This window comes from Macrobrachium rosenbergii, chromosome 22 (genome assembly GCF_040412425.1).
Source record: "Macrobrachium rosenbergii isolate ZJJX-2024 chromosome 22, ASM4041242v1, whole genome shotgun sequence".
Taxonomy (NCBI): Eukaryota; Metazoa; Arthropoda; class Malacostraca; order Decapoda; family Palaemonidae; genus Macrobrachium; species Macrobrachium rosenbergii.
The window spans coordinates 15,449,933-15,473,997 of record NC_089762.1 but is presented as its reverse complement, the minus strand read 5'-3'; the positions used below and the strand labels follow the sequence as shown (position 1 = coordinate 15,473,997).

General features: G+C 36.0%; 1 protein-coding gene across 1 annotated transcript; it reads left to right on the top strand.

The window, feature by feature from the left end:
* The first annotated feature begins 4,572 nt into the window (after positions 1-4,572).
* Positions 4,573-23,802, top strand: LOC136850373 (crustacyanin-A1 subunit-like). The gene is made up of 6 exons (XM_067123984.1): positions 4,573-4,719; positions 4,926-5,046; positions 10,175-10,262; positions 21,889-22,005; positions 22,789-22,931; positions 23,560-23,802. The coding sequence occupies exons 1-6, from the start codon at positions 4,694-4,696 to the stop codon at positions 23,647-23,649; spliced, it is 585 nt and encodes a 194-aa protein (XP_066980085.1). The 5' UTR covers positions 4,573-4,693; the 3' UTR covers positions 23,650-23,802.
* Positions 23,803-24,065: the final 263 nt, after the last annotated feature.

The window sequence follows — 24,065 nt, the reverse complement described above, 5'->3', positions numbered from 1 at the left end:
CTTTTGTCAGCTAGTCAGAAGGACCATGAACTGTGAAAAACACTTACCTTAACAGATGAGGATAAGCAAAACCCAGCATTGGTATTTGATAAATTTGAGGCACACACGTTAGGTATTACAAATAAATGGCTTATGAAGCTTGAGCTTCCAACAATAGAGAAGGGGAGAAGGCGAGTCTACAGATAATATTGTACAAAGACTGAAAACGAAAGCTAACTTTTGCAGATTTTCAGACTACTGTTAGGAACGAGAAAATTACTTACCAGTTGATAAAAGTGTAATTTATATTGGCCAGATGAGAGAAAAGTCTTATCAGCAAAGGCATGATTTAAAGTAAGTTGAGGCTATTAAATCTGTATACAATTTTAAAGCTGCTGTGCAAAATCTTAAGTTTTATGTGTGGCTATGGAAGCAGATGAGAACTGATTATGTAGATACTTTGGCATAAGTCACCCACCAAAACAGCGCCCAGCTTAGGAAAAATTATGCAATATGACATTAGGAGAATCATTTTGTAAAACTGTGTCAATCACAAACGTCGATGTCAGATCATGAAAGGTCGAAGTTGTGTGATAAGACATTAAAGAAAAAAAGAGTTAAGTAAAGAGACAGCAAAATGAGAAAAATGTGGTAAGTCAGCAAGCATGTGAAGACCTAAGGATAACTTTTTTTCTAAGTTCCTGAGATAATTTAAGATGAGCCACTTCTTCATGGTCGCCACGTGTGATGAACTCTTGTCAATATCCACCATCTTGCAGAGTGCTATTGATGATGTTGCAGAGGCATGAGTGGTCATTTTAGATTTTACCTCAGCCTAAGACTATGTGAATCATGAAGCACTATTCTGCAAGCTGACATTACTGGGAATTGGTGGATCTTCTATTAATATTCTAAACGAATTTTATTTTTCAAGGCAGAACGCAAAGGGTCTGTTGATAGCCAGTATAGTAGCTTTAGCAATTTTATTTAAGGTGTTCTTTAAGATAGTTTTCTTACACCTTTATGCTTAGCTTTGTTTTCAGAGAAAGGTTAGGAATTGTATAGACTGTAAAGAGTAAACAAATTTCTGTGGTGAATAATCAAGCCAGAAACTGCAAATAATAAAACATTGCCAGGACGTTTAACAGATAAATACTGTCCTGGGAGAGATATGATTTATACTGATTACCTCTCTCATTTGCAACCATCTCCTGGTGCCATGCAGAATTAGAGCAGGCCATGCACATGATTCAAATTTCAGTCCATCAATCATAATAGTTAAACTTAGTCGGTAGGATGCTGAAATGTGAGTGTTATGTGAACAGACGATAAGGGGATGGCCAACTCTATCAGAGTTAGTGCCAAAGAAGATGGCGTAGTATATTGTAGGCATAGACTCATTATTCCAGAGGATCTTGTCCATGCAGGTCACTGGGATGTGACACAATCTCATCTCGGGGCAGATGATTGTTTTTATTGGCCAAATATGATGACTGCCATAGAGAAAGCTGCAAAAAATTATGAAATATGCCTGCAGAATGGCAAGAGCATGAGGAAGGAATCTATTATTTCCCATAAGAACTCACAACCATGGGGAGTAGTCTAGTGGTTTTGCTAGTAGATCATTTTTGCAAAATGCCTTTTGTACAAGGACTAAAGATAACAACCTGTGCTGAGGTGGTTAAGTTCAGTGAAAATAAGTGTGCAATTCATGGGGAGCCTAAACTCTTGTGTAGTAACAGTGGACCACAATACACTACGGATGATTTCGAAAAGTTTACCAAAGATTGGGATTCTGAATACATTACTAGCAGCCCTCACTATCGCCAGAGTAATGGCTTTGCTGAACGGATGGTGGGAGTAGTGAAATCTGTACTCAGAAAGGCAAAACAGTTATAGGCAGTGGTCCACAAATGGCATTATTATGCCTGTGTTGTCCCCCAGTGGACGGAAAAATTCTAAATCCTGCTGAGTTATTGTATGGAAAGAAGACCCGTTCCATTCTACCAGCTGAGGGTGATTATAAATTGTTAAAGTTATAAGACCCAGAATCCTTGTTAGAAAAGAGAGAACATGTTTCAAAGTACTATAATCGAAATGTGGGTTCTGAACTTCCAGAGTTATTGCTTGGAATGAAGGCTTTAATCCAAAGTCAAATGAACAATCTTGGATTCCAGGTACCATTTAACAAATATACAAATTTCAAATATACTGCGCAATTCAGAAACCTCTGCAAATACCTTGAAATACATACGTTAAATTTTTGGAAAAATCATAATTGATATGCTTTAAAAATAACTATATATACCGGAGTTAATACAACATTTTAATAAGCAAGCATTTTTTTTAGTTATATACATCGTTTCGAAATTAAAACATCTACCAAAAATTCTAGAGTATTACAGATACTAAATCTAAACTCCTCGAGGAACGTATTTTTTCTTTGTAAGTTTAGTTACGGAAAATGGTACCAATAGGAGAATAGAATGAAAAAATCACACAATTTATGCTTTAACAGACTATATAAACACTTCAGTGTCTTGACTTCTCAGAGGAAGTACATTTCTTACTTCTTTTATATATCTTAATTCAGAAAAGTTAACTCTGAAGAGCAAGTGAATCATTTCAAGGGGGAGGGAAATTATAATCCGAACTTACACAGAACGTAAAGTACTTATTAATAAAACAGTATTTACAGTAACTCATAACAATGTTATGAATATTGGCTGACGAGACACTATAATACATTAACGTGATTATTTTATATGAATGAGCAACCCTCTCAAAAAAAATATTAGTCATGCTGGATCTTGAAGCTTTGAATGTCGATCGCCTTGTCCTCCGCAGGAAGAGGCCTACGGAGCAATCAGTCCGTGCTGAAAAATGGTGATGATTGTACTTCATCATGCTACACATCTTTAGGGTAAGAGAGCAGAAAGAGTTAAAGGAGAGGGTACCCTCAATTTTGTATCTCCCGTTGGGAGGTAGCGCCGTCAGTGCACCTCACGCGGTACAGGTTTTTTGCAGCCTCCCTTCGGACCCTGGCTGTATCCTCTTTCATTCCTTTTACTGTATCTCTGTTCATACTCTCTTTCATCTATCTTATTTTCCACTCTCTCCTAACAATGGTCTCATTGTGCAACTGATAGGTTTTCCTCCTGTTACATCTTAAAACCTTTTTGATCTCAGTTTCCTTTCAGCGCTGAATGACATCATGGGTCCCAGTGCTTGGCCTTTGGCCTAAATTTTATATTCTATTCCATTTGTTCCCTCCAATTTATAGAAATGTTTTCTAGTTATCTGACTGTGGCCCTCCGAAGTTGTCGTTGCTACCCAAGGGAAATTAGACCTATGTTTACCCTCTGTCCAGTAGAAGCGAAGCACCAAGGAATCATAAATTTCTGCCTCTGTCGCTGTTAACCTAACTTCTATGAATACCAAACCGTAACCCCTCTCTTCTGCTGTATCAGGTGTGAGAGCTGACATGACTGGACACACCTGGCTTTTTAAGGATAAGGAAATGGAAGAATGAGCGGTACAGGAAAAGGGAATATTATGAGAGAATAGCAAAACTGGGGTAACTTCAGGAAAATTCACCAAGTTAGTCTACTCTTACCATTCAAATAGAAATATTGCTAACCCAAAATGCAATTTGTGACAGATTGGTGCACACGGTCGGGGTGATAGGTGTCAAAGAAACACGTACATTTTCACCATTTAAAAGGATGGCCTCTGGTTCTCAGCAAGTCGAATTCGAGATGACGAACGAGATACGAAAACGTTCAGCTAAATCCCAAATGTGCCTCTGATGACCTAATCAGCAAGGTACGCATCTGTTTATGAATCGACGGTAGTGGGTCTAGATAGCGTGAGGGAAAGGGCTAACTACTTCATTCCAAAGGCTATCAGAATAGGAAGGGTGGCACCTAAATCCACCCCTTCTAAGAAAAAGAATAAAAATTAAGAGAAAACACGTAGGTCAGACATACATTAGTTGCTTTGTTTGTCTAAGGATACTGCGACTGAAATTTTATGTCTTCCGAAAATAATCCTGCTGCATTTTAAAAAACTTTTCCTTAATTTGGTTATTTTTTTATATTCTCTAAGACGTACTGCTAAAGGTTTTATGCATAAATTCCGCTGCAAGGTTTGCAGACTGTGCAAATCTCGAGCGACGTAAATTTTTTTGCCAGGCCTTAAGTCCAACCAAACCACGTTACGTAACGGGAGTCACCTCCTTAAGCCTCGAGCTATGTTTATGTAACGATCAGGTCTTCAATCTGTTTTTTTTAAGGTAGCTTTGCTCTCTTTAACTTAAGCTAGATATGTACAGAAATCTTCGTGGTTAAATAAAGCAAATTTTTAAACCAGCTGTCACTTTTACATGCTCTCCATTGTTACACAGGGAAATGGATAATTACAGTAAAGCACTAACATTTCGCTAACTTTCTACAAGAATTAGAATCCGATACAAGCAGATTGATTTTTAATTTCAAATCTCCTCCTGCCCCCAGAAATAAATAATTTAAAAGAGCATGTCATTTGTTTTCAACGTAAATATTACAAAGCAATATGAGTAACTGGCAACAATGGTTTAGGGGGACTGGATTCCACATGGCGCAACTAACGACCTCCCAACTTCCCAAGCGAATTCCTAGTCCGGCAGAAAGCCAACGCTGCTCGAACCGATAGGTGAACATCCCTGAGCGCCGAAATGAGTAATAAGTCCGCTTCAGTCTTGTAAGTGTAATTCTCTCTCTCTCTCTCTCTCTCTCTCTCTCTCTCTCTCTCTCTCTCTCTCTCTCTCTCATGAATAAGAATTAACGTCTGAAAATAAAAAAGCTGAAGGCTGTTCATTTTTGCCTGTAATCGACCTTTAGTTTTGTGGCTTTATTGACAATTCCATTTGTGCCTGGTTTTTCATGTTCTTTGCTTTATTACTGAAGGCGAGCTGCTGTCCTGTTGCTAGCTGCTGCAACTTTGGCCTATGCCACTGACAGGCCGAAATTTCTCGTCGAGGGACGATGCCCCATCGTAGATATCCCGACTGGTTTTGACAACTCTCGCGTAAGTTATGCATGTGAGATTTTAGTAGTAAATAACACCTTTCTCTTTAGATAAAGCACGACTTTGATCTTCCCATTTCTTTAATGTTTTTGGGCTTCCGACTGCTACTGGATAGAATATTTGAATAACAGTACTTCACCAAAGTTGGCGAACGATCATTTATGTGTACATGATAGACAGTAATAATGCCACTTCGAAATTTTTCTTGATTTTATAGGGAGATTATCAACAGCCCTTTAAGTCTGAGAACTCCAGCAATCGTTTATAAATGACTTATGTAGAGGCTCATTGTAAGGCCCTCCCAAATTCCAAAGCAGAATGTTCGCTCCAGTTCACTTATCGTGCAATAAAAGTATTTTTTGAGTGTTAGGGCTGTAGGGTAAAACCAAACAAACAAAAAAATAAAAAAATCGTGAACTAAAATCGTAGTGCACCACATATTTTCTTGTGAAATTTTGTTGTCTAAAGATATGGTTTTCTGACTCTACAAGGCTTCATGAAATGAAGTGTACGGACATCGAGTCCCTTTATTGACTAGGAAGCGTATTTTGGAGTTTATATTCAGGAATATCAAAGATTTTTCAGGTTTTACTTGGTGTTTTGTATTGTATTGCTGTTTCGGAGTCAAGAGCTTTTTAAAAGAATGCTTTGTAATTACAACCTTAACTTTATTCTCATTGTGATTTGGTAATTTTAAGGAAACATTAGAACATAACAAATGCCGTTTCGTTTGATAGAAATGGGAATGCGAGTGTGGCATTTTTATGTAACTACGAGAGAACGGAAATGTATATTTACTGCTTCCTTTTTCTTTGAGGAAAGCATTTTGAGATGGTAGTAATTTAATCACAGTGCCAATGTCATTTTGAGAAAGCATTAATGCTCCTTTCTCTTATGTGGCTGAAGAACGTGCGCCCGGGAAAGGAATCTGAAATTCATCTGTCGATGGTTTATTCACTGATCATAACATCTTGTATTTCTAGACAGTGCTTGAACTTCATAATCTTAAGAATTTCATATTCATGCCTGGTGCTTCAAAACTTGTTATTCTTGCCTATGTCATTTTAGCAACTGTAGAAGGAATGCATTTATACACAGTTTGTTCGATGTTCTCTTGAGGAAATTGTTCCCTAAATTTTCACAGCCCCTTCTCGTGTTCTTGCTATTTACAAGGTCTATTAAAAAGAATCCGGTAATTTCCTGTACGGCAGGAGCCTGCTTTGTTGATGGTTTGGGTAAAAGTTTCAGCTAACAAAAGTGAAAGTTGCACTGCAAGATTCAAAACTAGTAATATATCGTTTTGCTATGGCGAGAGAGAGAGAGAGAGAGAGAGAGAGAGAGAGAGAGAGAGAGAGAGAGAGAGAGAGATGAATGACAAGGTTTTATTAGATTCTTTTAATCGCCAGAGTTTATAGCCTCAAAAAATGATGAAGAATCACCAAGAGTATATTATGATAAGAAAGTGATAACAATAAAATTCCTCCCTTGTTTTGTAGCTAAGAAATTCGTAGAATGGAATAATCTGTTCAAGGAACAAAAAATTTTTGTCTTATTTTCCTGGTTGACGTAGTGGTCAGGCAACAAAAGACAAGGTAAAACAACCCTTAAGTAGTCACGCGTAAGACCTTTCATGCTTCATTTCTAATAGCAGCTGTGCGGCACATACTCTTCCATAGTTTTTTTTTTGACCTTAGGAGCATATGAACCTATAACCAGGTATTGAATAGCACGTCGTTTTTTTACTTGTAAAAGGGCTCTTACGTACGTTCTCACACCCCGAAATATGTGGATCGCTGGAACTGATAAGCAAAAGAGATCAGTTTCATTAATTGATTTATATTTAGGGTTCCTTTGTGAAAAGCTTGTTGCATGGTCTAGTTTATTCAAGACCTATGTAGCAAGATACTCCAAGAAGTGTTCCAGAGAGTCTTCTGCTTTCCTTTCGAGTGTGAAAACTTTGAAGAATATTGGCTGTCTCGTATCTTGGAAAGCATTAGGCTGTCTCTCATTATTATGACGGTTTTGGGTTATGAGAGACGTTTAGCTAAACTCAGATGTTTTTTCCCGTCTGTTTGTAAAGAACCAGGAATATAAATAAGAGCGAAAAGTTTTCTTTGATTGTAAGGCAATTTAGGAGGTAGTTAGAAAAAAATAACAGTAACGGTATCAGGGTGTTTCTGATAAATATTCTGAAACAATGAGAGCTCAGTTGATGGCTCACACATACTTCAGCGTCTCTCTCTCTCTCTCTCTCTCTCTCTCTCTCTCTCTCTCTCTCTCTCTCTCTCTCCAGAAAATGTAAATTATGTGGACCAGATTTCATTTTAGATATCCTATTTTTGAAAAATAATTTGTTTTTATGAGCAACAAGAGAAAGAAATAAAGTCAAGAGATCGGTGTGCGTGCGATTCTGCAATGTGTGCAGAGAGACAGAGACAGGAAAATCATTTTTTCCTTTGCATGTACAGACCTACTCCCCTTTACTCCAGTGTCGTAATTTGGAGAGGGACAAGGTTACTGTCTTGCCAGATCCAGTATAATTTCACAAAGACGATTTCGTAAACGGAGTAAAGGCTTAGAAAATACAGATCTTTAACGTATAATTAGTTGTGTAATCTTGTGTCATTTTGAAAGTCATTTGTATCATGGGTCTATGGTTCAGATATACAAGGAGGGAATACATGTTTGTCAAAGCGAGGTTTTAGAGCGGCAATATGAAAATCGCCAATGACCTTTGCAAAGGCACATTCATTCAGCCCCTGAATTACACGATAATGATGACCGCGTTACTCGCTCCAAATAGCGACAACTTTCACGAGTGTACAGTGACCTACTTGGATATGATATAATTTTATATCCGCCTCTTAGTAAATCTCTGTAAACATACGCACACAAAATGCATCGCATTAAACTAATACGTTGCATTTGTAACAGAGATTCATATTGCTCTGCTTTGCTTTCTAATCTAACATCAATAATCACTGAACAAAAAACCTGTGGCTGATGGATTTGGCTTATATTGCTTCGGCGAAATAATGATCACAGATTCCAGAATATTATTTTCCTTCCAGGTTCGGTCTTGCATAGACTGGTTCTTGGCCTTGATTACTGACCATGACTTTTCACATATCATCTAGAAATAATTACCTCTGTTTAGGACTGTGATCTGATTCTTATATCTCCTTGCGCACAAACATCATACGGAGCAATGTGTGGCTTCTGTAAAGACGGAAGTATCTATTTAAACATCATAACTAATATTCAAATGTACGTGCATTTGTAAAGAAAAGGACAAAACGAAGTCGAAGGAACTATCTGAGCTAGTTTTCACTGAACAAAGGTGTAACGATGAGAAAAATTATGAAAACGAAAACAAGAAAAGCCAAGTTCACAAGCTGAAAAAGAAAACCAGAAACACCATTAATCTTCCCCAGGTGCATCAGATACTGACGAACGGAAGTAACTGCTTTTGTTAGGCGACATCATTCGTTTAGCCAAACAGCTTTCTGCTTCTGTGTTTGACACTGAGATTAAGGACAGCGTCATGACATTTCCGTAATCACCAGCCATACCTGGGACCTTTTTGGCCCGGGCCACAATTCTGCGAAGCTATACATTTTGGCCATAAACCGGTTTTGGTCGCTACATAAAAAGAAAAAAAATCGGGTGATTTCGTGCAGCTTCCTTACGAAGATAAGGGTACGAAGGTGCATGCGTAAGTACACACACGCACATAAACACACACACACATATAGATATGTATGTATGTATGTATATATATATATATATATATATATATATATATATATATATATGTGTGTGTGTGTGTATATGTATATAAATATATATATGTAATATGTAATAAAATATCTAGAACATAGACACACACACACACACACACATATATATATATATATATATATATATATATATATATATATATATATATATATATATATATATATATATATATGTGTGTGTGTGTGTGTGTGTATAATGTGTGTGTGTTTACAGATATTTTATTGGAGGCCTCTGTATACGATGTTCTTTTAACATGTCATCATTCAGCTGCATCTGGTGACCAAAGATTGCTGTTTGCACGCACTGACGTATGTACGGACAAAAATGGGAGATAAAAATCATACAAACGTTTACTGTATTCTTTATATGGTGATTATCTTTCTTCTTAACTTTTTAGGAATAATGATCTGTGTGTAGAGAGAGAGAGAGAGAGAGAGAGAGAGAGAGAGAGAAGAGAGAGAGAGAGAACCAGTTTTGAGTGCGACCTATGTTCACACGTGATATAGATAATAATCTCTGGGGAGAGAGAGAGAGAGAGAGAGAGAGAGAGAGAGAGAGAGAGAGAGAGAGAGAGAGAGCCCAATCTTGATTGAGACCCATGTTCACACTTGAAATAGATCTTTCCTTCAGTTTTTTTTTTAACTAATGCATTATAACATCATGCAATCGGGCCATCAGTTCCCAGAACTATTCAGATCTTATTTATTGGTAGATTCCATTTCTCATATATGTATATATATATATATATATATATATATATATATATATATATATATATATATATATATATATATATATATATATATATATATATATATATATATATATATATATATTCAGCATGACATCTTTAACTATATACTTACATTAAAGTGACGTGGTTGCCCTTTAAAAACATCGTTCTCATAACTGGTGTTATTTCATACCTTCCCCTGGAACTGCCTCCTTAGCATTATAAAACTTCTTCTCTATTTTAACAGAAGCTTTCTCTCCTCCGTGGAAATACTTTGCTCCACAATTACGGGTTCAGAGATAAGTTTTCTCCCAAGAATGGAGAAAAATAATGGGTTTAATACGGATTGCATTTTATTTTTAGTTTTGTTTTTCTTAACAGATAGACGTTCATGTAACTAATAAATATCATCTAGTTAATCATTGCTGTTATTGTGTTTTCCATTTTAATTGCAATTTCATCTTTTTACCATTGGGCATCCTAACAATTAAGCGTCTGCCGAGCAAATGGAGTGCACTTTTGACTTGTGCCTCCTGATTGTGAGCCATGGAAAAACTGTAATGTAGACTCTAAGAAATTTCTTTTCCTTTGCAGTTTTCTGGAACTTGGTATAGGATCGGAGGTCTTCGGAACGCTGAAGAAAAGTCCGTTAATTGTACTATATACAATTACCAACTTACAGGTAAGGTCTTTTGCTTTGCAGTAAAATATTCTTTCTGTATCTTCTTACGTGATGCATCATGGGAATGTGGATGCTGATTCAGTGGCAAACGCATAGTAAACATCAATTGTGCTCAAGGGATTTCTACCGAAACAGGGTTCATGAAAGACGGCTAAATAGGGCACCTGTCTGCATTAGTCTGAATTCTAATTACCATTACTGGGAAAAGCAAGTCGTGACTCTGAGCGACATTGTTTGAAAGATAACGGTTCCAGGGATATTTTACTGGCACGGCACAGGATAACAGTTTTCCTGAAACTACTCTCAATGTCAGCTTCCACGAAAGGCAACAGCAAAATTTCTGGTAACATTGGATATACTTTTCAAGTGCTGTGAAAAATACCATGCCTTAGGTAACGCTGTATATCGTCGAACGTTATAAATGATTAAGTGCAGTAGCTACTTTGCAGAGTAGATCATGGAGAGGGGACACGGTGTGAATAAGCTATCAATAACCTCGATTTTGCTGGAGTTCAGAGTCACACTTGCTAAGAAATGCACTAACCAGTTCCAGATCCTTGTTTGTAGATAACAGCAACTTCATTTCCCTCTTTGGGCTGAGTAACTAAGCAGCAGTATCATCTCAAATTCTACGATAACATTTATGTTGCTATAAAACCAGAAAAAAAGCGGTCTCTGAGCACTATAGGCCTACTGAGGAGCAGTAGAGAAGGTAGATCTAACTTACTAAAAACACCATCAGCCAACTGTGAATTTTATACTGTATAAATCCAGCCTCCGACACATTGGTTACTACTCTGTTATATAATTGTCGGATTGTTCATCAAACAGCTGGCAACCTTGTTTGATGATTTCCATTATCACAATCAGCTTCCCCAGACACACAATCACTCTTTGTGTGTGTGTGTGTGTGTGTGTGTGTGTGTTTGAGAGAGAGAGAGAGAGAGAAAAAAGAGAGTGAGTTTTGCAGGCCACGTTTCTCATACACTTTTTGTAAACGTTTACAGCATAAATAATAGTGAAAATGAAAAAAAGAAAAACTCATAAATATTATTGATGATATGTTAACACGATAATGTTAATAATTTTTTTATAACAATGCTCTTGCTGTCATATGATACACAATACATTAAGAATCTCTAATAACGACATCTTTGATGAAGGAGACAAATCTTCATTTATATTCACTTGCTTTTGTTCACTGAATCCAGTCTTGCAACGGAGAGCACTCGTTACCAAACGTAGAGAATAAACCAGATTTAATATTGATTGACTTCTCTACGGAATTTTAGGACGTTTACGATATATTCTGTTAATTTTGATTAGCATTATATTTTGTTGCTATACTCGTCATGCACTTGTTCCCAAGATGTGTATGTTTAGGGATATAAAATTCACTTCAGAAACCGGTAAATTTACGTATGTAGTTCCTTCGTTAACCCAAAGTCAAGCGAAACACGAAGATTTATTTTAGTCCCTGTGGTTTAACGAGATTAATGGAGGGTCGTTAGTTTCTTAGAGATGGTTTCAAAGTATTCACAAAGATCAGACTTTCGTGGCATCCACGTCATCCCTACCTGTGCTGATGCTCGTCCGCGTGACAGATGAACTCTAGACGTGCTTAATTAAGGTCGAAAGCATAAAAACTAGATTCGGGTCGTAGAAATAAGTAGTCTAGGTTTTATGTTCTCGCTTAGGGCGCTTCTTGATTGGCTTGCATCGCTATTCTGGGTTGTAGGGGAAGCATCTGATATTGATATGATATATATATATATATATATATATATATATATATATATATTTGTATATATATATAAATTATATATATATACATATGTACACACACACATATATATATATGTATGTATATAGTAGTTCCTCATTGGACTGGTGAATACCGTTCTCAGCTAGCACTCTGCTGGCCTGCGTTCGACTCTCCGAGCCGCCAATGAAGAATTAGAAGAATTTATTTCTGGTGGTAGAAATTAATTTCTCGTCATAATGTGGTTCGGATTCCACAATAAGCTGTAGGTCCCGTTGCTAGGTAACCAGTTGGTTCTTAGCCACGTAAAAATAAGTCTAATCCTTCGGGCCAGCCCTAGGAGAACTGTTAACCAGCTCAGTGGTCTGGTTAAACTAAGATATACTTAACTTTTAACCTGCGTTCGATTCTCCGACAGGCCAATGAAGAATTACAGGAATTTATTTCTGGTGATAGAAATTCATTTCTCGCTATAATGTGGTTGGAATTCCACAAGCTGTAGGTTCCTTTGCTAGGTAACTAATTGGTTCTTAGCCACATAAAATAAACCTAATCCTTCGGGCCAGCCCTAGGAGAGCTGTTAATCAGCTCAGTGGTCTGGTTAAACTAAGGTATACTTAACTTATGTATGTATATATGTATATGTATAGAATCTGCTAGCCACTCTTTACCAGATCCGTATGTAATTTTAATTTCTACATGCTCTCTGAACTCCTAATTTTCTTCGTACTTTTTGGATTAGCTTATCACTACAGAACCTGATATTCAAATAGAAGAATATGAAGAAATTCTGTCGTCCGTAGCAGGATTTGAGCCCGCATCTGGAGCATCAGGGCTAGGTCACTTTACCACGTGGTCAGGTAGGTAATGTGACCTTGTTCTGATACTCCGGATGCGGGTTCGAATCCTGCTTCGTAGTGACAAGTGTATCTAAAAAAGTGTGAAGAAAGCAAGAAGTTGAGAGAGCATTGTGGTTATTACAATTATATATACAGTATATATATATATGTATATATATATATATATATATATATATATATATATATATATATATATATATATATATATATATATATATGAATGTCTTTTACTGTAATACTACAGTATAATATGAAGATAAAAAAAGCCTATAAAACACTATTTGAACGTTGCAACCATATGGTTGCAACGCTCAAATAGTGTTTTTTATCTTCATATATAATATATATATATATATATATATATATATATATATATATATATATATATATATATATATATATATATATATATGTGTGTGTGTATATATATATATGTGTGTATGTATACATATATATACTGTAATGACCAAAATTTTCGACAATAAGCCGTTGCAATATAAGAATGGTGATTCCAGAGACAATAAGCCGAATATAAGAATGGTGATTCCAGGTCACTGTCACATTAATCCTTTGACCGGAGAATCTCCTTATCTTTGACAGTTCTAGTCACAACGTTAGGTAACTAATGATCAGCCCTTCAGAACTGCTGCATCAATGATAAACCCACCGTACGGAAATCTTCCAAAAATTAGCCACTATTGACAACTACACATAAGGTTCATCTGCGGTCTGTCAAACCCACGTGCACACAAGACAATATTCACCTATGCCTTGCCTGCCCTCTCGCTTCTTGGATATGAAAGCCCTTTCATTCCAGTGGTTATCAAATTTATGAACGTAGCATTTAATATAAGGTTACACGGAACGATAGCAAAAAATTACCGCTATGCATGCTCGTGCGGCAACTATATCAACCCGTACAAACAAGGTTTGGTGAGCACCCAACGGTCAATTCGTACCTATGGTAATGACGTAATAAGGCATCATAAACAAAAACATTCCCCTCGCAGAGGAATGTAAGGCAAACGGTTATTTATTGTTTTGAATAAATACAAGTTGGTAAAAGATAGAAATGAATATGTATCATTCTAATTAATAACCATAAACAAACATTTTATTTTCCTAAATCCTGGAAATGCAGCAATAGGTGCGAACTGACTGGTAGTTTCCAGTCTTGCTGTTCACGGGTTGATGTAGCTGCCAGGTGTCCATTTCAAATAAAAGTGTGTGAATCACCAAATTTAAGTTAATGCTTTGTTTTTTCATGCATATTCTATGTTCGTGATTGTATGAAAAATGTTACTTAGTTCTTCGATCAAATATATAATGTGCTGTCTCTTGCTCCTCACCATTCTAGTTGCCGATAATTAATTCCACACAAACCTCATTTAAACCGGTTTAGGTTTTCAATGTTGATTTTACCGAGGTAATAAACAATTTATATTAATAATTTTCATAAATTATGATCAAAATTCACATAAATTCTGATAAAAAATTGATGCTATAGGGGATTTGGATTTATTATTTTCCTAAATGATGGGAATACTATTCCTTACTGTGTATGATTACATCAGCAAAAGGTATGACTTGACGTGTTGTGTAAGCTGTGAGCACTTCAGGTGACTCGAAGTGCAGTAGTTGCCATTTCTTAAATCCTTATTTGCGTCTAATACATTTACCGTCCAAGTGCCTTCTGGAAAATATTTCCAAATGTTATGATCTGCATTCCTGTAAAGTTTTAATCTAGAATTTTTAGTCATTATCTTCCAGGTAATCAGTACCAAGCAATGTGAAAAGAAACTTATCTTTCTTATGCAGTGAAGTTTTTGCTAATTAGCACGATAATTAGTTCTAGCCACTGGAGTGTCCAAGGTGGTATTTCAATTATTCCAGCACAGCCAACAATGATTCTGGTGATTGTGTAATAAATGATGTAGGATCGTGTGTAGGACCATTTTAACACCGTACTCAAAAAGGGAATGTGTTTATTTACTTATGTCATATAACGTCTTCAACCATATGTATGAACAGGCGTGGTTTCTGCTGGCTGAAATCGTTGCATTAAGCCACTACTACGCATGCGCGGACTTGGCTTCGCTTACTACAGAAAGAAATGATCGATTCAGGTTTTCAGTGCAGATTTTATCGATGTAATAAACGTTTATAATGATTATTATCATAAATTATGATCAAAATTCACGTAAATTCTGATAAAAAAAAATTGATGTTATGGGGGATTTTTTGTTGTAGGCTAATCATACTTCTGACAGCGCTAGAAGAAAAGGTGAAGTGTCAGTTAAAAAATGAGAATAAACCCAGAAAACTGAAGGAAAAGGTGACGTAAAAACGAAAATTTCATTTGTTTTGTCTGTGTTTGTATGTCTGTTAGGAGGTAGGGGTTTCATTATGAGTTACAAACCTTTCTGGGGTGACAAAGAGGCCGAGTGCAAAATTTTGTCTGAGTCTGTCAAGAGGTTTGGAATTTTATAGAAGCCAAACTTATATACAGACATTTATTTATTATATATATATATATATATATATATATATATATATATATATATATATATATATATATATATATATATATATATATATATATATATATATATATATATATAAGTGAATGTTTGTATATAAGTTTGGATTCTATAGAAATAAACTGCTTATATATATATATATATATATATATATATATATATATATATATATATATATATATATATATATATATATATATATGTGTGTATATGTATATATGATCTTTTGATAAATGCAAAAGAACAGATTAGATTTGATTAGAATTGGCATGGCGTTAGTATATGGATGATTCTAGACGTTTAAGAGTGAAGGAGTCACTTTTTTCTACTCTCTCTCTCTTCAGTTGAGGTCTATAATTTCTCATCGCTCTTTCAATAAACATCTTTCGAGTATACATGCTGCAGTTAGTACACATATGTACATCGTATCAGAAGAATGCCAAAAACTTTTAGAGTTAGCTTTGGGACACTGGGTTAGTAAATTCGCTTTAGTATTTAGACCAGGCTATGACGAATGTCTCCTTACATTTAGATGTGTTTCTGGCAACTTTGTTTTGATTTCCTTGGGAAAATTTTTGCTTTATCTGTATGTCCATTTACATCCTGGATGAAAGGAAAACCAAATAAACAGAATTTTCTTCCTGACTTCATTTTTCTCGACCGCTTTCCACTTTTTATTTTTCTCTGTCCTGATCTACACAAGGACATTCAGTTGCCTTTCTCGACAGCCTCCAATAGGACAAAATAAAGCGAAAAGCAACAAAACGTTAGACCAAAGAGAGAGTACATGTTAACGTGTATAGAGTTTTCCAGGAAGTCTCCAGAAAAGAAGTGACCAAGTGAGTCAGAATATCTGCGACTGGACTGGCTGTCCTTAATGGCAGCCATTCTAATATTTTCACTTTTTCCTCTTTTGACTGTAACCTGAAGAACAGTTTATCTAGAATCAACATTACGGCGTTAATGCTATCTGATTTACAATGTATTTTCTTTCCTCCTCTCTTTACTGAAAAAAGGGATGTTTTTATGGGGGAATTGGAAGTTTAAAATGCGTGGTTCTTCACAATGTCGATATTCACCCTTAATCTTCTAAAATTGAGGATAATTAAAACCTTTACTTCCTCTACCACGGCTTCTTATCTGTTGGGCAACATAGCCTACACCCGAATTCAGACAAATGATTACTCAACAGCCAAGTACCGTAATTCGGCAGAATCGAAAGTGTCGATAAATATTTTAAATATATTAGACTAAACCAACAGTGGATATATATATATATATATATATATATATATATATATATATATATATATATATATATATATATATATAGATATATATATATATATACATATATGTGTGTGTGTATATATATAGTAAGATTACCTCATAATTAGATGGGACGGAAGTTCAAGTTAAACAAAAATCTTTGTTAATTTTAGGAAATATGTTACATGAAAAGTGACGTAAGAAAAAATGACCATCAAATAAAGATAAGAAATAAAGCTCTCTCTTCACCGAGAAAGGTAGAGAGAGATAAAGGTAACGCTTAATGATCCCAAGAAACGGAGTGTGTTTCCTTCTGTAACGTAATGCAAAGTTGCTGATAATCTGTCTTTGAAGAATAAGGTTATTGAAAGAGTCTTTTTTTTCTAGATGCAAAAGGTAAACAAGTCACTGAGCATCAAGTGAGCACGAAACGTATTCGGACACTTCTTATATCCTAATTTTATCACTACAGACTTGACAGCCACATGTGTGGTTGGTTTGGGCTTTAAGAGAAAGTGAGATCATTTGTGTTTGTGAACTCGCGCTGAGAGAGGAGTCTAAATACAGTGCTGAAATGAAGTCACATGCGTTTGTTTACCGCGTCAAAAGCTTTGCTCTGTATTTATGTTCAGCAAATAAGGAATTATAAGAGAGAGAAAAAAAATATCATAGACGTCTACATCACTGCTATGCACCAAGGACAGCCGGTTGGTCCAATCATCGGGTTACTCCGTCAAGGCGAGCGAGAACAAGGCTTTGTTCTGACCTGCAGTCCACTTTTTATATCTGTTTCGAAAGGAAGACATTCGTCATGCGCATCAGGATCAAATCGTTCCGTTTAAACTCAACTTTGATTTTGGCACTCAGAAGCAGAGAATGGAATCTAGCCTCACCTTGGTATTTTTGCGAAATTACCGCGAACAATCATGTTGTGTCTCCACTCTACAGACAGCAGCAGCACTTCGAGTGAACCAATGATTCAGATCGTGCTGCTTTGTACCAACGGGCACAGAAAAAATGGAGGACTGGTGTTTTAAAGGGGCTTAGTTCTACCGAAGCAAGAAAAGCTATATTACAATTAATAGGCAATGGATAGTTGAAGGATTTTCAACACAGCATTTTAGTAATGCAATATTATTCCGCTGAAAACTTGGAAAAATTATCAAACAAACTTTTGATGAAGATAAAACACATGCAGGGCTTTTGCAGCCAACAACGCTGAACAGGACAAACTGAAAAGATAAGAACACTGTCACTTTGTTTTGAAAGGACAAACCATAAAAAATGGCTATTTATAGTGGAGTCTTGATCAAAGAGTTTGATAACAAAAATCAAACTCTTGGGTTCTGGCAGTTTGCTAGAATATGCCTTGAAAAAATCCCCGTCTAAATTTCTCCAAATACCAAAGTTGACTCCTCTCTCTCTCTCTCTCTCTCTCTCTCTCTCTTTGAATGGATTTTAAACTCCTTGTCATCATCCCCTTAACTCGTCCCCCCACCGCCTCTCCCTCACTGGTGTCGACACACTTGCGGTCATATCACATTAACGATCTAAAGAAATCCATTACATTATAAATTACAGCGAAACACTTTTTATCTCTAGCCACTATTTTGTTCTGGCTTAGTTATTGTGTTTAATCGTCAAAATTATTTTATTGCTTTCTTCTGTAGTTACATGGTATCTTTGTAAGGTTAATATGCTGCATAAGACTGTAATGGTATCTCGGTTCCACTCTCGATTTAAACATATTAATTTGGTTGCTATGATTCTTCGGGCACACAGTGCGTAGTCTACTATGGATGGCAAGGCAGCGTTGAAATACAATTTTTTTTTTTTAATCGAATCTGTTTAACATTATGAGGGTAGCAGCTCTTTGTTGTTTTATTTCCTGACTTGTTTCGTGGTAACATTAAAGTAACGTAAGTAAAGCGACCATGGATACATTCCAAGGAAACCTTAACTGTTATAGTTGATACTTTGTGTCTTGTTATGCACTCGAGGGAACCCATTAGGTGACGCATACTGAAGGAGACGTTTTGCTAGTTCTTTGGCCTGAGGTAAATTTTCGACACTTAACGAGGGTTTTTTTTTTTTTTGGGGCGGTGAAATGACAGAAGCAGTTAATATTTTATGTACCAGTGTGACTGACTTGAGAACGAGTGAAAGGTGGTGCATTAGATGAGATTTGCGTGACTTCGTCTTACACCGATGTTGATTTAACGGTCGTTCTGTCGTTTCCAAAACAGTCTGCGCAACATGTTACCTAATAACAGTAAACAGAAAAAATGTTTTCTGTAAAATATCCTTGAACATCATTAGATTGTATGTCTTACTTCAAACTTTATTTATATTGATATTTCATACATATATTATTTTACTATTACAGCGTCCACTCTTCATTCACATTTATTCCCATTTTATTAGCTCGTACAGCTGATGTTCCGCAGAAAACAAGGTTGTTTTGACTTAAGCAGTCCCATAACGATAGAGCAAATCTTATAATTGTATTTGGAACGTATTTATTCGCTAAAGGAAGATTTTGTCATATTTATGCCAATTCAAATGTCAGATAATATCTTTCAACCCTGAAACATAAGCATTCCCCTATTAGCACGTGGCGATCGTAATTTGTCACCAAATCGTAAGTCTGTAAGACGTCACCGGAAATTTAAGATATCTGAAAATATTTAAAAACGGGTAACCATTAGTCAAAAATCTCCAGTTCACCTGCTTCGTAGTACTCCAAAACGACCAATTATTGGTTTAAAAATTTATGTCGTCCTATGTTGATTTCATCTTCAGTAAAAGACAACATTCCCTCTAAAATAAGTCAGCTTCAGCAACAGATTACTCAGAAATCTATTCATTAATTAACTGCTGCTACAATTATCGCCCCTTGTTTTTGTCAAAGAAAGTGTTGGATTCGTCAAAGCCCCAAGAAATGTAACGGATAATGACTGTGACCGATATACGCAATAGTTTCTTTCACCGGCCATGAAGTCTAAACCAGAATTAGCAAACACTTTATAACATTCCTCTCCAAACATACTTTCACAAACTGCGTCTGCGAAAAAAAAGCGAGTCTGCATTTTTAATCTTTGAAAGATAGCTAAACAGGAGGTTTATTAACCGTAACTGAGCACCAAGCTAAAAGTTATCATTTGTTTAATGATGTATGAATCTAAGAATTTGGAAATTGAACAAGACGTAAAAAAATTTCAGGCAACAAGTATGCAGCCCTAAATCACTCTGGTTTATTTATTCAACCAATAACTCTCGGTTTTCTAGCAATGAGACATTACTGCTAAATAAGCTGAACTGTTTAGCTTCAGTATAATGCTCAAAACCAATTAGGGCATTTGTCCCTTAAGAGATTAGGGAACAGCTGGATACCAAACCCGGACGCTTGATGATCCCCGTTTAAGCAAAAACTAGTGTTATCTGAAATTTTCATACACTGATAACGTCATTAATTACAGATTTGTTCTTTAATAGGACTCACCTTACGGAGACAAATATTATGAAAATTAATCGAAACTGGATTGATGAACGAGGAAATGACCGTTCATAAATTGATCATCCAAGCCACGTTGCTTTCGTAGTCTCAGAATGACGAGTATTTCTATGAGCCTCCAGAGGTGTCCAAGAAAAGGGCAATCTTGAGGAAAGTGTCCTGGTGACTAACGTGTCAACATGGAGAAATGTAAGGAAAAATTCCTTCACCCAACTGAAAAGGCTTCGTCCTTAACGGACGTCAATGGTCTAAATTTCTTATCAGTGAAACATACCATTTGCCTATACAGTGAATTGAATTCCAAATGATATGTAGAGGAAGGCATTTGAAAACAGTGAATTAAATTATCAAAATACAAAAAACAGTATAACCCATGATGGAGGAATCAAATACTGTTCTGGGAAACGGACATTTCTTTCATTTTCAAGTCACAATAAGAATTTGTGCAAAGTTTATTGAACATGATGACTAAAATCTTTGTCAACATATCAGTGTTCTTGAAAATGCATGCATGAGAGAGGTGAATGGCCCAATATGTGTAGGGTTTTCCGATGCTCTGCCCATGAGACATCTCAATTGGAAAATGAAGTTGCTAATGATGCAGAACTGTACCTCACGGGTATCCATCCACAATTCGTTAGTCAAGCTGGCAAGCGATTTCGCCTGTGATTTGCTCTTTTCTCTGAGCCATCCACGTTTAAGAAAAAGGATTTAATAAATGGATAAATGCTCTTTTCACACACACACACACACATAAACACACACACACATTATATATATATATATCCATATATATATATATATATATATATATAAATGTACAACCTACTGATCCATTTTTACAGATACATATGTAATTGTAATCAGCACAATGCCCTCTTAACCTCTCTGTCCGTCTCTTCTGAGCTTTTTTGGTACGCTTGTCACTACGTCGACAATGGTACCTCGTTCTGATTAGGGGACCCGGGTTCGTTTCCCGCTACCGGACATCATAATTTCTTCATATTTCTTGCACTTGGATCCTAAGTCTTTGTAGTGGCAAGCGGATCCGAAAAGGCGCGAAGAATTCGAGAAGAGGGCATTGTGGCTATTACGATTATATATATATATATATATATATATATATATATATATATATATATATATATATATATATATATATATATATATATATATATATATATATATATTGTGTATGTGTGTCACTTTTATTTTTAATCTCGACATACGTCTTGGTGACTTGAAAATATACAAGAGTGTGATAAGATTCAAGTAAAATGAATGTGATAAAAACTCTTTATATATATATATATATATATATATATATATTATATATATATAAATATATGTGTATAAACATATATGTTATATATAGTATATATATATTATATATATATATATATATATATATATATATATATATATATATGTATATATAGATGTATGTGTATGTGTATGTATGTATAGCACTAAGTCCACGTCGGAAGGTGAGTGAAAACCTTTGAACTAGTACTTTCGTGGTTTATTCTACATTTCCCGGTTTTCACTCACCTTCCGACGTGGACTTAGTGATATTCTCAAGCACGCGCTCCTTCATGCTGTAGGGGATGTATGTATATGTATATAATGTTTATTTCTGTCTTCATGCAGCAACGTATTACAGATAATTTTGTTCCATCAGGATCTGGCTTCAATGTGATATCCAACGGCGTGTTGAGTGACTTCAGTCCAGTTAGCCAGAGCAGTTCCCTTACTCAGAAGACGCCAGGCCTAGCACAGTTCACCACAACCATAAGAGGTAATTCTCCCGGAACCCTGGAATTCAGGATGGACAGGTACCTTACTTATGTGAGGACTGATTAAAAGAATCAAAGCCATAATTCTGAAAAGGAAATTCTAGTCTGTAGTAGTTCATGTTGTTGAAGTGTTCTTCCCCCAAGTTCTTATCCAATAAAAAATGTGGGAATGTTTCAGGTTTATGAAAAACAACTGTTTACGCGAATTTTCCTTCGTTTGTAGTGAATGAAAGAATATTGCCATTGCCCATGAAATTGGGTAGGTTATATCTCTTAGACTGAGCTTCTAATTAAGTTACGATCAGTTTGGCAGAATTTGATAAACATTTTTGCCTTATTTTAATCCGGGGTTTCAACTACGAAACCAAAATATTAGGTACTAAATGGCAACAATATTATTTTAACATGAGAAACATTCCCATTTTCCTCTTTGGTATTGCTTACATCTTTGTACAGGTACTGTATCATCTTGAGCGACAGCACGTGAAGCTCTAAATAAAGAACGAGCTCATTTTTCAGAGAACCAACTATTTATAAGATTGCCTTGCGTTGTTACCTCCTAACCTCAAAAGAACTTACTCCTGATGAACCAAGAGATTCCGAGGCCGAAATAATATCAAAGCAACGAAGCCTGCAACTTTTCATTCGCGCGCCAGGCGCATGAGTGTCATTCTGTATCTTTCCTAAACCACCTCTGTGTTGAGGTGTAAACAGAACAAGTTTTCAGACATACTTGCCTGCTGTGAATGAATTCCAGATTACAACGGTGTTTAATTCTCTTTTAGGTAAGTTTGATGCAGAAATGGTTGTCGTGAGCACAGACTACTCAGCGTATGCTTGCGTTTTCACCTGCTACAACTTCAGAGAATCTCATAAGGCGCAGTTCGCTTGGATTCTCTCTCGCACTACTAGCCTGCCCAAAGAAAAGGTTAGTCTTCTTTATAAAGCATGCACAAATATATAGATACATGCATTTATACATATGTATATATATATATATATATATATATATATATATATATATATATATATATATATATATATATATATATATATATGTATGTGTGCGTGTGTGTGTGTGTGTGTGTGTGTGTGGGTGAGTGAGGAATATGCAACGATAAATTCCTTACGGGGGTGACAGGTCCAGCAATCATGTACAGATTAACTCTGAAGTTAGCAGTAAAACACCTGAATTAACAACTATTTACAGACACGATAAAAATTGTTCGCTCATAAAAGGGCTCAAATCCTAAGTTCTACAACAGGCAGACGACTCGGGAACCTTTTTGTGCAACACTAGGGATACAAGGGGCTGTCTCAGCAGACGTAGTGACTACACACTCACTGAATCAGACTCAAGTGTCCTTGACTTGAAGCTCTGAAGAGGGCTTCCGGGTGTTTGTAGATTCTTTGCTTGCCAAGAAGTTTATTGCTCGAAAGTTTCTTTTCTTTTCGTTAACTTCAGTAACGTATTCAAAATTACCCACACTTTGTTCGTTGCTCATCTTGTTTATTTCTATAGTTCAGTTTCATTCTCTATGCATCTTTTTTTCCAGATCGCTGAGTGCCAGGTCGCTCTCCGTAAAGTGGGAGTGCCAATTGCACAGTTGCGAGGAACTTACCAAGGATCTAATTGCAGTCACTAACGTGCCTCATCTGAAAGGACTCTGGAAAAAGTAAAGGCATATAGTTTTAAGTTTCATTCTCATAATGTAAGCAAGAAAACAGCAGGTCATCATGCAAACCCGAGAAAGTGGAGTGATTGTAGAGTTATATTAATAAATAAAGAAACAAAGAGACTGGTTTTTATTGAGACATTCAGACTTCATCAGGGTCTGTTTATCTAGTTATGCTGAGACACTGAAGAAAAATAATCACAAGGATAAGGGACCTAAATATACTCTGGCTTTCATCCAAATGACCTGAACAGGTAAAATCAAAGTTATTGTTACCTCGGATCATGTGAGTACATCACGAATTTTCGATTTTGGAAATCCTCCATAGTTCCGGGGGTGGACGTAGACTCGACGTAGTTTTATGTAAGTTAACGTTTCTGATGCTG

Coding starts and splice junctions, on each gene's coding strand:
- LOC136850373 (XM_067123984.1), top strand. CDS start 4,694: ATGAGTAATAAGTCCGCTTCAGTCTT. Junction 22,006..22,788: donor GTTCACCACAACCATAAGAG/GTAATTCTCCCG, acceptor ATTCTCTTTTAG/GTAAGTTTGATGCAGAAATG. Junction 22,932..23,559: donor CTAGCCTGCCCAAAGAAAAG/GTTAGTCTTCTT, acceptor CTTTTTTTCCAG/ATCGCTGAGTGCCAGGTCGC.